This window comes from Canis lupus, chromosome 4 (genome assembly GCF_011100685.1).
Source record: "Canis lupus familiaris isolate Mischka breed German Shepherd chromosome 4, alternate assembly UU_Cfam_GSD_1.0, whole genome shotgun sequence".
NCBI lineage: Eukaryota > Metazoa > Chordata > Mammalia > Carnivora > Canidae > Canis > Canis lupus.
The window spans coordinates 42724158-42739261 of record NC_049225.1 but is presented as its reverse complement, the minus strand read 5'-3'; the positions used below and the strand labels follow the sequence as shown (position 1 = coordinate 42739261).

Genomic DNA, 15104 nt, shown 5'->3' with positions numbered 1-15104 from the left:
TAACTTAGTCTTGGCTATCTGAAACCTCCGGTGAACATCTTTGAGTTAAAGATGAATATCTCAATCATTTCTCTAGCTAGTGTTACCCTTTCTTTGTCATGTTGAGAGGGTGTTCATCTGAAAGTGGATGAACTTTGTCAAGCAAAGCTCTCTCCCATCTGTTCCTTGTAGGACTTGGCATCTGGGGCCAGATTGTACTATTTGCTTTGATACCAAAGGAATCACTAGATTAATGAAAAGAACAATATGGCTAACAAGTGCTTTTAGCCCTTACAGAGAATCATGCCCTTTACATATATCATCTCATGTCATCTTTACTATAGCCTTCTGCAGTGGGTACCAGGGGTACCCCTTTTGCAGATGGGTTCACTGAGGCTCCATCTCTCAGGTGCTGTAGGTTATATCAATATCATCATCCCTGCATCTCATCTTTTGGAGGACTTGTCATGTGCTGAACACTTTGCTGGCTCTATTTCACCACATGCCAGTGGAGTGGGTTTAGTATTAGCCCTTGCGTTTAGCACCAAGTGATCATGCAAGTGTTAAAATTACAATAAACCTACATATAAACTAGGCCCACAGAGGTTCTTGAACTCCAATGAGCGTCAGAATTATCCAGAATGCTTGTGAACACACAGGTTTCTGGGGGCTGATTCCATAGGTCTGGGGGAGGGACAGAGAATTTGCATTTCTAGCAGGTTTCCAGGTGATGCTGATGCTGCTGGTCTGGGGCCACACTTTGAAACCATTGAACTAAGAGGAAGGTGAAGGCAAACTATTCTAAGACAGAATGCATTGCAGACAGCTCCTTACAGCTCCTCTGAGCTGTCAGGTGGATTAAGGGAGGACTTCCAGAGAGGAGGAGAGTCCCTGAAATACACAACCTTCATCAATCTCTAATTCTACTAAGGCACTCAGCTGGGGCGAGTTGTTTGTCTTTCAAAACACAAAATGAAACCATTTTTTTTTTCCAGAGCAGCCCTAAAGTCCTCCTCCTTGCCCTGTCATCAGAAAGAAGATGTGGTCAGCGCCTAGAGAAATCCATCCATTGTCCTTGCTTGGCCAGGATGTTGATTTCAGACTCCGTGCCAGTTAGAAAATTGCAGTGCACAGAATTAAACTGGTTCTGCCACTATCTTCTGCCATCTTCATAGATTATTCACATTACCCAGCATTTAATACGCTTTCCCACTTCAGACCCTCGCCATGACTGTTCTTTACTCCTTATTTACAGCTGTGGAACAACTATTTTCATCTGGCGGTGGCTTTTATCACTCAAGATTCTCTGCAGCTGGAGCAGTTCTCGCATGCCAAATACAACAAAATCCTGAATAAGTAGGTTACATGTCTGGGTCTCCTGAAGTGGGGTTTTCATGAGAATCTCTGAGAGGGGGCCTTAAGCAGATGTGTGTTGTTTCTCCCAGGTACGGGGACATGAGACGGCTAATTGGCTTCTCCATCCGTGATATGTGGTACAAGCTGGGTGAGTAGGCACATGCATCCAGAGAGACACATCTGCACACGCCAAGCTCCTTCTTGAAGACCATCTGTTAGAAGGCCACATGGGTTTCAGTGGTGGGAGCTTGAAAAAAACAGTTTATCACTGTGTGTGTCCTGGGTCCTTAATAAGTGCTTGATGAGAGATCCCATGCCCATGTCCCATCCCCAAACATCTGTGTGTCTGCTTCAGCTTGGTGCCCCTGAGGCCTTAAGAAGTCAAAGCTCCTTCTTGAAGACCATCTGTTAGAAGGCCACATGGGTTTCAGTGGTGGGAGTTTCGAAAAAACAGTTTATCACTGTGTGTGTCCTGGGTCCTTAATAAGCACTTGTTGAGAGTGCCCATCCCTATGTCCCGTCCCCAGACATCTGTGTGTCTCTCTGGATGCAGAGTTTGTGTGTGCCCTCCGACCCTCTGCTGCCAAGTTGCTCTGCCCTGGGCTTGGACGGTGACCCTCTTGAGTGGAGCCACTTACAGGGACTGTGCTTTTTTACTTTTTTTTAGGTTGAACCACCTAAATGACCTCTCCTGACTTTGCATCTCACTTCCTCAGCCTTCTTAGTATCTTTTGGTTCTCTTTGGATTTCCTAGACAGCAGTTTCTTGCTCTGTCCAGCAAGGTCCTTTCACTCCAGGGAGGCACAGTGGACAGACTATCCATCTGTGCACTGCATTCGCCAGCAGCACCAGACTTGAGTTAAGAGCATATACTGGTACTAGGAAGGCTATGGATTGCTTTACAAAATCAAAGGGAGAGCTGGGCAAGCAACCAGGCCCAGAACAGACTACCTTGTACCTGCCTTGGGCCTTGCCCTGTCATTTACAAGCTATCAGGTCCACCAAAGCAGGAAGACTGAGTGACACTGGGCCTATAATGGGGAAATAACACCTTCTCCCAGGGTGCTTATGTGTTTCAGAAGAACAAAAACTGGGGGAGTGAAACATGCAGGCCACACTCGAGTCAAGATTTTTTTTAAAAGACTTTCTTTAGAGAGAGAGAGAGAGGCAGAGACACAGGCAGAGGGAGAAGCAGTTCTCCATGCAGGGAGCCTGACGTGGGACTCGATCCTGGGACTCCAAGATCATGCCCTGGGCAGAAGGCAGGCGCTAAACTGCTGAGCCACCCAGGGATCCCCCTCAAGTCAAAATTTTTATCTTTGTTTTCACCCTTGCCCCATCAGAACAGAGCCTACTTTTTGTGTTCTCTCTTTAATCATTAATTAATAATTATAATAATATATATAATATTTGGTATATCTGGTATAATAATTAATACCAGACCTATAATACTAGTGCCTGAAGGGCAGGGCCCAGGCAAGTAATATAAAAGAGTGAAGGGGGGATCTCTGGGTTGCGCAGCGGTTTAGCGCCTGCCTTTGGCCTAGGGCACGATCCTGGAGACCCAGAATCGAATCCCACGTCGGGCTCCCGGTGCATGGAGCCAGCTTCTCCCTCTGCCTGTGTCTCTGCCTCTCTCTCTCTCTCTCTCTCTCTGTGTGTGACTATCATAAATAAATTTTAAAAAAAATTTAAAAAAAAGAAGAAAAAAGAAAGAAAAAAATAAATAAATAAAAGAGTGAAGGGGCCCGGGTATGTTAAATCCACAGACATCCATAAATCAGGGTACTGTCAACATCTGGAGTTGGATAAATCTTTGTTGCAGGGGTGCCTTATCTATGTACTACAGGATATTTAATAGCATCCCTGACCTTTACTCACCAGATGTCAACAACATCCTCCCTGGTTGTGACAACAAAAAAGTCTCTAGACATTGTTAAATGGTCCTGGGGAGGGGGAGAGAGATGTGCAAAACAACTTCTATTTGAAAACCACTTCTGTAAAGAAATACTGTCTCTGCTCTGTTTTTCTAGAAAAGCATGCCTTTCTCAGTCTTTTATTTCTTTACTTTGGATAAAGACAGGGATATAAAAAATATTGTATGTGTCATCTAATTACTCTTCAATAGGAAAAAACAAAAAAGCATAGTGCAGTGCAGGTCTACCTGGTAGTTGGCACATGGCCTCAGGGTCAGGAATATGGGAAGAAGTAGCTGGGCTTGGAACAAAGTGAAGCAAATATGCCCCAGCTATAAAGGACAGTTGCTGTCCTGATCTGGTTGATTGCTGTCCTGTTAGAATACAAGGCTGATAGTGTCTCCTCTTCCAGTTTTTCAAAAGAAGCCAAGAAACACAATTTTTAAGTGTATCTTCAATTTCTGAATATTGATCACTAATTGGAAGTATTAAAAAACATTGAACATGCCCAGTGAAGGACAGGGCCCAGATTCGGTGTGAGTGGGAGTTTGCACTCTTTGCTTTACTACAGCAAAGACGAGCTACGGCTGTGGTGGGCTTTCTTTCCCACACTTACGCCCCAGGCATTGCCAGGATTGCAAAACAGGGATCTGCGCTTTGTTTGTCTCTAATTCTTCCACATAACCTGCTCTTTCCTCAATGTCTTTCATTGCCGTTGTTTTGCACACAGAAGATTTTATTTAGATATAGATTATGTTTTGGCAGACGTTCCTGCAACTTCCCAATTATGCTGATGAATGAAAAGATGTTACCAAATATTTCACCTGCTTAAAATCACAGAACATCAGAGCTGGAAGGGCCCTTTAGAGATCAGATTGTCCAGAAATTTTCAAATGTTCATTTTTAGTTGAGGGCCAATAAAAAAGAGTCTCATGTTCAATATATAAATTGGTTGAAAGCCAAGCTATTCTAATTGAAGTGGGGTGGGGGGCCCAGAGCTTGTTATAACAGGCCACCTCTGAACTCCCCATGTAGATCCCTGAGGATTTTCTGGGGAGAAATCCTGAAGCATTTCAGGCAAGTCTAGCCCAACCCACCATTTTACAAACGAGGTAACTAAGACACAGAGAAGTAAAAAGGTATGTAGAAAATTATATAGTGGGTTAAGAAGCAGATTCAGGGCAGGGACTCTAGCACATCACAGATTCCTTCCTATTTGCAAATGTCTGTAGGATGAATTAATGCGATTAAAAGATGTACTTGTTAGTGTTTGGACTTGTAAGAAAGAGAAACTGTGCCTGCCTTGATCAGAGAAGGTACTTATCAGAAGGGCAAGGAGAACCAGGTTATGAAGGAGAGGGCCAGAGCCACTCTAGGTTCTAGAGCAGATTGCAAAACTGTGCCTTTAGCATGTTCCATTCCTGCATCATCTTGCTTAAAGATCCAATCTTCAGGGGACACTACTCTATTGGCCTTCCTTGGACGACCTCTTCATTCATGGTCCCGCCATGCCTACACCCATTGAAAGAAATAGAGTTTCCCAAAGTAAGATGTTTATGGAGTTGTAGAGAGGTCAATGGCACAGATGTCCACTATATAGAACAAGAAGTAAAGGATGCTTTTGCAAAGATGGCCACCTCTCGGCTTGGACTTCCAGAAAGAGGAAAGTATATCAGCCTAAAGGGATTTTCCTGTTAGCTATTAGTTACATAGCTGCCTTCTCTTTGCCCGTTTCCTTCAGGAATAAGCGAACAGACTGAGGAGGCAGAATGAATGGGTAATTCCCCACCCTACCTGTGTTCTACTAGATCCTGGCATTAGCATGCTTTCTCCTAGTGTGCTAATGAGGCTAACCTGCTAATCCAAACCAGGACTAAGCACTGTTATACACTAGAGACCAATGTAGTGAGTAATGATAGGTTTTAAAGTACAATCTATGCAATATCCAAGACCAAGTGAAACTTAGAAGCCATCTGTGGCAGACACAGCTGAGAGCCCACACAATAGCCATTCTTCCCTCCTTCCTGGTTAACTGAATCCTGGTTTATTTTTTCCATGATCACAATTTGCTCAGTTAATAATATCTTGTAGCAGGTGATGACCATATGACCCATCTCTGGCCAGAGAGAATCAGCAGAAACAAACTTGTTGGGGCTTTAGGAAATCCTTTTTGTCCAATTAAAACAAAAGAGAAGGGGACAAATTCAATGAGCACAACACATTTTTTTTTTTTAACCCATAGTCCTTCCCCCCCTTCCTTCCTGGAAAACAATAAGATACCTGGAGATACAGTAGCCAGTTTGAAGCTATGAAGATAAGTCATATGCTAAGGATGGAGAAGTAACTCTGGCACCCATCTTTTGACTTCTTGTTAAGGAAGAAAGTTAAAGCAAAAGTTACTCAGTTTAGCCATGATAATCATGTTTTTGTTACATCCATAACTGATGTATCATCTAATTCAAACCCCTCCCCCATTTTATAGGTGAGCTCACTGAGGCCCAGGGAGGCATAATAACATTCAAGGTCAACAACAAATCAGTGATAGCTGAGGTGAAAGAACCTGTCTCTTGACCCCAAGTCCAACGTTCTTACTAATATTTTTTTCAGAATATGCAAATTATTTTCAAAGAGTGTGAAATAGTGAACTATTTTTCAAAGACTACGGATAATGAGTAAATCATAATGCATGTTAACCTTTTAAATTTTGTTTTAATGCCCGACGCAATCAGGGCATCATCACCACGATCATCAGTATCATCATCTTCTCATCAGGAAAGATGTTAGCAATCCTATGATTATAAGATAGCTAATTCCAAAAAAAGTCTCAGGCTTGAAGATTATTCAACATTCTTAAGAGAAAAGCCTAAACAAATATGTGTGTGCATGTGTCTGTGTGTATGTGTGTGTGTGTGTGTGTGTGTGTGTGTGCTTTTGTGACGGAGGGTACATACAGAAAGGTCTTGATAGAGAGAAGGAGCACATTTTGTTGTCAGGACCAGGCCACTAAAGGGTTAATACCTCTGTGTTTTTGGATCCTGGGACTATGCCAAATGTAATGTACTTTTCCTGATAGTGTAACATCATAACATTTGATTTCTGCTTGGAGTGTAGCAATGCACATTTTGCCAAAATGACTTTGCACTTAACCATTCCACATTCACTTAGGTTAACATCAGGCTGTTGTGTTAACAGTCTTTGTGGGAAAGAAAGACAAATTCTAGCAACTGGCATCATGGCCTTGTATGATGGGAGGTCTCTACTGGCAAACCTGTGAGAGTAACTGGGCCTTTACTCTTTTAGAATCTATGTAGTACCCAGATCAGCACAGGAAAGGGTAGGAGAGTTGAGGAAGGATAAGTCATGGTTCCTGCCTTGCCAGGAAGAGCCACCATCCATTTCTATAAGTAGAACAAACTAAGAGTTTATTTTTTAAAGATTTTTATTTATTTATTCATGAGAGACACACAGAGAGGTCGAGACATGGGCAGAGGAAGAAGCAGGCTTCCCACAGGGAGCTCAATGTGGGACTCAATCCCAGGACTCTGGGATCATGACCTAAGCCAAAAGCAGATACTTAACCACTGAGCCACCCAGGTGCCCCCAAACTAAGAGTTAAAGAATAAATTAAGAGTGTGTTCTTTAATATGAAATGTGTGGTAGAGACTTAAGAGTTCAGGCAAATGTGAGGTAGATGAGGAAATATAGATAACTCTACTGAGGTAAATGGTTCTTGAATGAGACCCTAGGGTAGTCCATGTCCAGACTGAAAGAAAGACAGGAAAGGATAGATGTTCCAGGAAAGCAACCAGCTTGCACTAAGTATAGCCTCTTAAGATTGGGGAGAAGCTGCTGGCAAGAAATAGGAAGTGGGATTAGACATCCATCCATCTATCCATTTGATTATTGATTCATTCAATTTATAACAGGTATTAAGCATTGTGGTAGGCTGAGGAACATTTCCTCAAAGATGTTCATGTCCTAATCCTAGAACCTGTGGGTATATTATCTTACAAAGTGGACTTTTCAGACATGGTTAAGAATCTTGAAGATGGTAAGAGTACCCTGGACTATCCAGGTGGACCCACTGCAACTACAGAGTTCTTAGAAGTGAATAAAAGGAGGCAGGGGAGTCAGAGAGGGATTTGAAAAAGATGTACTCCTGGTTTTGAAGGTAGAGGAAGAGACTGGGAGCCAAGGAATGTAGGTGGCTTCTAGAAGCTGCAAAATGGAAGCACATAGTTTTTTCCTAAGACCCTCCAAAAGGAACTCATTCTTGCTTACACCTTGATCTTAGCTCAATGAAACCCATTTCAGACTTCTGACCAGATGTGTAAGATTATAAATTTGTACCATATTAAGCCACTAAGTTTATAATGATTTATAGTAGCAACAACAGGAAACTAATACAAGTACCCTCTACGTGACTGGCATTATGCCTGAGGCTGGGACTACAGTTGGAAAAAGATTAGAGATATAGCCCTTGACCTCATGGACTTGCGGTCATTGCACTGAATAGTAACCTACTAATTGCTGAGTTCATTCATTATGGTCAAAGGGGAGATACCTGTAGAGCAGAAGCTTGTGGCACCCAGAGAATCTATAAAACACCCACACTTACTCATGAGTAAGCCCCGGATGGCCTAGATGAGGAAGTGAAGAGCCTTACTCCAGAACAGTCCTGTCCTATGGAACTGGAATGTGAGCCACCTGTCTAAAAGCAAATACTCTAATGACCACAGTTTTTTAAAAGTAAAAAGAAATAGTGAAATTAATGTTACAATATATTTTATTTAACCTCCTACTCCAAAATGTTATCATTTCAACATGTAATCAATACAAAATATTATTGAGATAAGTTGTTTTAATTTTTGTTTTCCAGAACTAATTCTTTGAAATCTAGTGGGCTTTTTATACTCACAGCACATCTGAGCTCAAGTGCTCAAAAGACACATGTGGCTGTAGCTTCTATATTGAATAGAATGAGATTGTGGAATGAGTGGGATTTGTTTATGAGGACAAGTGGGGAGTAGGGTTCGGCATGGAAATGGGGTCAGAGAGGGGGAGGGGAAAGCATGGTGGCCAGAGGAGGACAAGGGTACATATGCAGGTCTGAGGAGGAGGGGCAGGCCAAGGAGGGAAGGCAGTCAGGAAAGAGGAAGAAATTGGGTATGGAGTGGGAGCATTGAACCAAACAGGCCTGCAGAGCTGGGTCCCAAAAGCAATGGAAGCCATTGAAGGATTATCATGAACTGTGGATCATCATGGTCAGATTGGGGCTTTTCAAACATTTTTGAGGGCAGATTATAAAATATTTAGGTGGGATAGAGAAAGGTCTGGAGGGTCATGAGTGTCAGCTATGGCAAAGAAGATAAATCTGTCCTGAACCCCTCACCATGGTTGCTCTTACTCTGGAGGTGAAAAAATAAACTGACAGGTCAACAAAGTTCTACAAAAAGCTCCAGGGAGCTCCATGAGTTGGAACATGTCTTTACATGTTGCTTTTTCCAGAACCTAGCAGAGGCCGAGCTGATAGTACTCACATCATCATCACCACAATCACCATCAGTACTTACTGAGCCTTTCTAATGAGCCAAACACTCTGTGGAGCCCTTTGTTTATATTAATTCTTCCAAGCTTCTCAAAGATCCTACCAGGCAAGGCTTGTCTTTATCTCCATTTTACAGATGAGATAACAGAGGATCAGGGAAGTTAAATGACAGGCACAGAGCCACACAGCCATGGAGTGGCGGCAGTGGGACCCAATCCAGGTGGTAGAGCTCAGTGGTTCTAAAGGCCTGGAAGGAATCTGGAGCCGGGCACATGCTGGATGATGCAGAGCAAACAGACTGCCTGTCTCGGAGCAGTGCCAGAAGGGAGCTTCTCCAAGCCTGAGTCAGAGCAGCAGAGATCTGTGTTCTTTCCCCCCTCTGGCACTGAATGAGTGATCTTTCTGGATCAGCCCAGCTTTACTTCAGCATCCCCAGGAGGATGCAGAACTCTGAAATCCAGGAGGTCATAACTTGTCCTCATCCCTTTTCATTTCAGAGTGTGCACCCACCTTTGGAGAGCCATATACTCTCTGAAAGAGTGTCCCTTCTGTCCCTATGAGCCTCACAAGGTCAATGACTTGTTCCAGTCCTCTCAAAGGTTCACAGTGGTGGTCTCCTTCCTTCCTCCTTTTCACCCACCTCCCTTCCTCCTCCTTCCTTTTTTGCTAGGTCATATTTTAGTGGCCTCATGGCCTTTGCATTCAGTCTTACAGTCTCCTCCTGAGAGGTGTGATAGATGAGGCCATTGTACAGATTAGAAACCCAGGCCAGAGAACACACAGGACTCCTTTCCACCCACACGCCGAAGCTCTTCTCTGCACTCTCATTACCACCAGAGCCTTTCCCAGAGCCTATATAATTTGGCATTTGGATTTATCCTGCTGGCTTATTGGCACTTTAAAAGCCTTTACTAATTGGTATCTGTTCTCAGTGAGATTCAGCCTCCATTATATGAAAAAAGATCCTCTTACTGATGCCTTGCCTTGCCTTTTTTTTTGAATACAGCAGCAGGTGTGTCTCTTGAATGAGGATTTTTCCCCCAAATACGTTTGCATTCAATTAGCTACAAATATGTTCTCTCTGTGTGCATGCACACGTGTCTATGTATACAAAGAATGTATACATGCACATACATGCACATTCAGATTATTTGAACACAAAATCCAAGGAGCTGAAATTCCATTTTTGATGTAAATGAACACAATTTCTTCATGGAGCACTATAAAGGGCATTCAGCTCACACTGTATTTAGAGATCAGCATCTCTCTCCATTTTCCCTATCCTTCCAAACATCTCTTCAACGGACTGCAAAGAATGCAGGTCAAAAGTATCCTAAGAAATCCCTGGTCTACAGCATGTCCGCTCTTTATTTTAAACCTTTAAATATATCCTTATCATACCCAATGCCCTCCAGTATTCTAAAGGCCTTTGTTGCATAAGCAATTTCCCCATCCCGTGGTGGCTTATCTGACAGTTTCCATTTACTTTCTACTTATTATTGCACTTGACTTTGAATTTTAAAACCCCACTGTGGGTTTAAAGGATCTTGAAGGACGAAATCAAAAACCTAGATTAGCAATTACTATAAACCTGCTAGAAAGTACAATTTTTTTTCTTTCCTATTTGGGCCAAAGTGAAGACTTGAAACTCAAGTGTAATCCAAATGCAACATATAATGAAGCGGATATCCTGGAAAAGTGTCTTTATATTTTACTCAACTCTCTGCCTGACTTCACCACTTCATTCTCACTAACTGAGGATAGTCCAAGGATGATGCCTTTTTTATCTGAATTCTGGGGAAATACTTGAACATTAAGGCTCATTTAGGCTGAAATGAAAATTCATTTTCTTGCTGCTTTCCCTTTTGGCTCCTTTTCTGAGCTTTAATTGAAAGCAACAGTACCAGCCTGTATGCCATGCCACCTGAGTTTCTGCACCCCCAGGAACTTTCTGCTCCAGGTTAAGACCTCTAGTGTTTGCCCTGATGATGGAAAATCCCCTGATGGGCTTCTTGGGCTCTGAGACTCAGAAGAAAGAGGCAGCTGCTGATGGAACAGCTGGGCACCAGCTTAAATGTTAAGGTTGTGTGGATATGCTTGCCCTTGCTCCCCAGGAAGTCCCTACAACTCCTAAGTGCCCCCTCTTCATGCCTCTTCTCTGTGACATCTCCTATGTGTATTCTCAAGGGTCTGCTTAGCTCTGCTCAACAAGGCTGCCCTTAATGGTTCATTCCGGTAAAACATCAGAACAGTAATAGCTAACGCCATGTGCCAAGCACCATCCTGAGTGCTTTGTAAGTAATAATCCATTTATTCTCCACAATGACCCTATCAAGTAAATACTATTATTCTTTCATGTTGCAGATGAGGACACTGAGGCCCCAAGTGGTAAGATCAACTTGTCCAACATCACATAGCTTGTTGATGAAGTCAGTTTACAAATTCAGGCCATCTAGCTCCAGGATCAATGCCCTTAACCACTGGACCACACTACTCATGCCCCTGGGTGCTGCTGATTCTTCCAGGCTCTGTGCTGTGGAAGTACATGCAGGTGTATTTTCACATGATCTTCTCAACATGTGGGTATTGCTATTGCATTTTTATAAGGTGCATATCCAAGTCATATAGCTAGTGAGTGTAGGAGCCAGACAAACTTGTTTGTTCATTCAACAGACATTTATTGAACATCTAAATGTCTTATACTCAGTGCCACAGATACAAAGGGAGAACAGATATTGTTGTCTCAGATTCTCATGAAATAGGGGAGGCAGACATTTATCATATAATTCCACAAATAAAGCCATCATTGCAAAGTTGGGTGAGAAGGCACAACACAAGAAACCAGTGCAGGGCTTCTGGTATCTCTGGGGATGGAGGGCATGTGCTGGGGGATGTTCTTAACATATCCCCTAGGACCCATCCAGGAGAATCCAGGTGATAATGGGAGTATTGGGGCACAGACAGGAAAAAAAAAAGTATCAACAAAGGAGCAGTGTGTGCATAGGCCTGGCAGTGGAGGACACAAAGTGAGTTTGTGACACAGGAAGCAGTCCAGCTTAGCTAGAATGCCAAGAGCCAGGGAGGTTCATGGGAATGCCTCACCATTCCACTCATTATTCCATTGGCCATACTTTTCCTTCAAGGGGAGGGTCATGAGAATGCCTCACTATTCCACTGACCCTACTGTTATAGCAGATTCTTAGCAGCAGATTTTGCTTTTCTTGTTGCATGAAACAGTTGCTAAAAGCATGTTCTCCAGTCTCAGAAACATGGTTTGTGACACGGACAGGCATAATTTCAAATATCCCTGTGATTGGCTATCACTAACATATTCTACTGGGGCTCCATTTACTGAGGAGATGGTGCAGGTGAAAATCCTTGTAAACAGTGATGTGCTTTAAACACACTCATGTTATTATCCTTAATAACAGCTCATTCTGGATGATGCATGCTCCTCTTACAGGAGTTAATGTATGTAAAGTGTTCAAAATGGTGCCTGGCTCCCGTAAACAACTATCTAAGTGTTAACTATTGTTTCTACTGTTCTGCCTCCCTTTTTTTCTTTCCCCAGGCTTGGTCTGAAGAGGATCTGTGCATCACGAAAACTGTCTTATGTGTCTATGTCCCTCTTCTCTTACAGGCCAGAACAAAATCTGCTTCATCCCAGGCATGGTGGGACCTATATTAGAGATGACACTTATCCCTGAGGCTGAGCTCCGGAAAGCCACCATACCAATCTTCTTCGACATGATGCTGTGTGAATATCAAAGGAGTGGGGATTTCAAAAAGGTATGCCATCCTCCCTAATCCCCAGCCCATTTCCTCATAATGATATCCTCGTTCCATCTGCCTGGGCTTCATTCAGGGCCTTGACAGTAGGATAGGGACATTATTCATGTGCCCTGGCAGATCAGATTTGGTCACTACTTTATCATGCTTTCCTGCCCAAAGCCAAGATTAAAATGCACTTTCTTGCTGTGTATCAGCGTGGTCCCATTCGCAACAGTACAAGTACCCTACTTCCCTACTTAAGGTTCCCTCAAGGCGTGTCCAAAGAGCACAGCCCTCCTGCCTGCCCCCATCTTGCGCCTGCCCCTATCCAGCACTTTCTCCTGTGGGACAATTTGGGAGATCTGTATTGTCTAGAAAGAGCTGATCCTCCCAGGGGTCATACTCAGCCATGAGTCAAAACTGACAGTGTATGGCATCAGAGGTTTGTTGCCCAGGAGAGACCTGTGGAGCTGCCATGGCAGTAGGGGGCTTTCCCTAGCATGGAGGGAGTGAGCAACTTGTGTGAAATGCAAGTGTCTCTGGCCAAGTATTTTCACTGAAAAGTCCTGTCAAGCTTGAATAATGAGGACCACTTTCTGGGCCCAGTCACTGTAGATGCTTCTAACAGTGCAATAAGCACCTGTTCACACAATAGATTCCTGTCAGTGGTCAGTAGTTTTGCCCAGTTCAGGAAGGCTGATGTTTAAGTCTTCCTCAGCAGTTCCCTTAGATCGTGATCCCCTGTCCTCTCCACCACACCTTCTCACCTGGTTTTACCCTGCTTTCTCCTCCGCCAGCATTTCTGCCTCTCGTTCTAGACCATCTCCTGCCACCAAACAATTTCCCTTAAAATAAGTACTTAAAAGGCAGCAGATTCCAAACTGCCTTTCCTTAAAATCCTTATAGATCTTACCCCTCTCTTGCTTATTGGTTCTCTTATCCTCACCCAGTAACATCCAAACTCTTCCGCCCGCATTCAGGGCCTTCCTCGCTCTGGCCTTCGGTCAGCCTTTCCGACCATTGTCCCTACCTCTTTTCCCACCTCACCTGTTCTCCAGCTACTCCCACAGCTCACCTGAATTGGGTTGCCTCCTCCATGCATTTCTCCTTCCTGCTACTACCCTGCCCTCTTCGCAGTCCTGCCTGCCAACACTTCAACTCCTACTGATCCTGCAAAATCCATTGCAGTACTATGTCCATTAGAAGACCTTTTCCTTCGATTCCTATGACACTTTATCTCTCTGAGGCATGATAATTATATAATGCTTTGCATTATACTCATTTCTGAGTTTTCTCTGCATCTTCCTCATTCTTATCTAATAAAACTAAAACTGATGATGATGATGATGATGACGACAGAAATGGCTGCCATGAACACTTACTATGTGTCGAGTATAAGTACTTTCCCTATATTAGTTCATGTGGTCTTGTTTATTGCAACCCTTTAAGTTAGGTAGCACTATCATACACACTTTGAAGATAAAAATACCGACGCCTAGAGAAGTGAAGTCACTTGCCCAAAGTCACATGTCAACAAAGAGGTGGGGCAGAGACTGCAACATAAAGTCATTACAGTCCCCAAACCATGTTGTGCCCACTGCATTATCCAGTTCCTGGTCGTGTCACAGTAAATGTTGGCTGAGTGAAAGAATGAGTGGCATCCTCCCCAGCAATGGTTTCTCAAAACATGTTCCACGAAGCATTAATTCAAAACAGAAAGAGAGTTTCAATAAATACCTTTGGAAACCACTGCATATGGTAACCCCTCTTGGCGATTTCCAGTACACATTAACATAGTCAAAGCACTGAGGCATTCCACTCTAAACAGACTCGCTCAATTTCTCAAACTTATTTGTGCAAAAATTATCAATCGGATGTGTCATTCTGCCAATCACTTTAGAAAACATTGTTCTAAGGGGAAAAGACACTACAGGTGACTTATAATGGTTCAATTTACAATATTTTGACTCTACAATGGTGTGAAGTAATACACATTCAGTAGAAAACTTCCTTCAAATTTTGAATTTTGATCTTTTCCTAGGCTGGCAATATGCAGTAGATTCTCTATTGTGATTCTCAGCAGCAGTCAGCCACAGCTCCCAGTCAGCCACATGATCATGAGGGTAAACAATTGATATAATTAGAGCCATTCTATGCCCATACTCTCAGTTTCAGTATAATATTTAGTAAATTACATGATCTAATCAACATTTTATTATAAAATAGGTTTTTGCCTTAGATGATTTTACCCAACCAAGGCAATATAAGTGTCCTAAACACATTTAAGGTAAGCTGGCTAAGCTATGATGTTCAAAAGGTTAGGGATATTAAATGTGGTATTATGCTGAGTGAAATAAGTCAATCAGAGGAGGACAAACATTATATGGTCTCATTCATTTGGGGAATATAAATAATAGTGAAAGGGAATAGAAGGGAAGGGAGAAGAAAGGGGTAGGAAATATCAGAAAGGGAGGCAGAACATGAAGACTCCTAACTCTGGGAAACAAACTAGGGGTGGTGGAAGGGAGGAGGGT

General features: G+C 43.0%; 1 protein-coding gene across 1 annotated transcript in view; it reads left to right on the top strand.

Moving 5' to 3' along the window:
- The window catches only part of DOCK2 (dedicator of cytokinesis 2), a 397882-nt gene that overhangs the window by 329703 nt on the left and 53075 nt on the right, over window positions 1-15104 (top strand). Inside the window, exons 31-33 of the mRNA XM_038534784.1 lie at window positions 1235-1335; window positions 1425-1483; window positions 12440-12588. Coding sequence (XP_038390712.1) covers window positions 1235-1335; window positions 1425-1483; window positions 12440-12588 — 309 coding nt within the window. The remainder of the gene's footprint in view (window positions 1-1234; window positions 1336-1424; window positions 1484-12439; window positions 12589-15104) is intronic.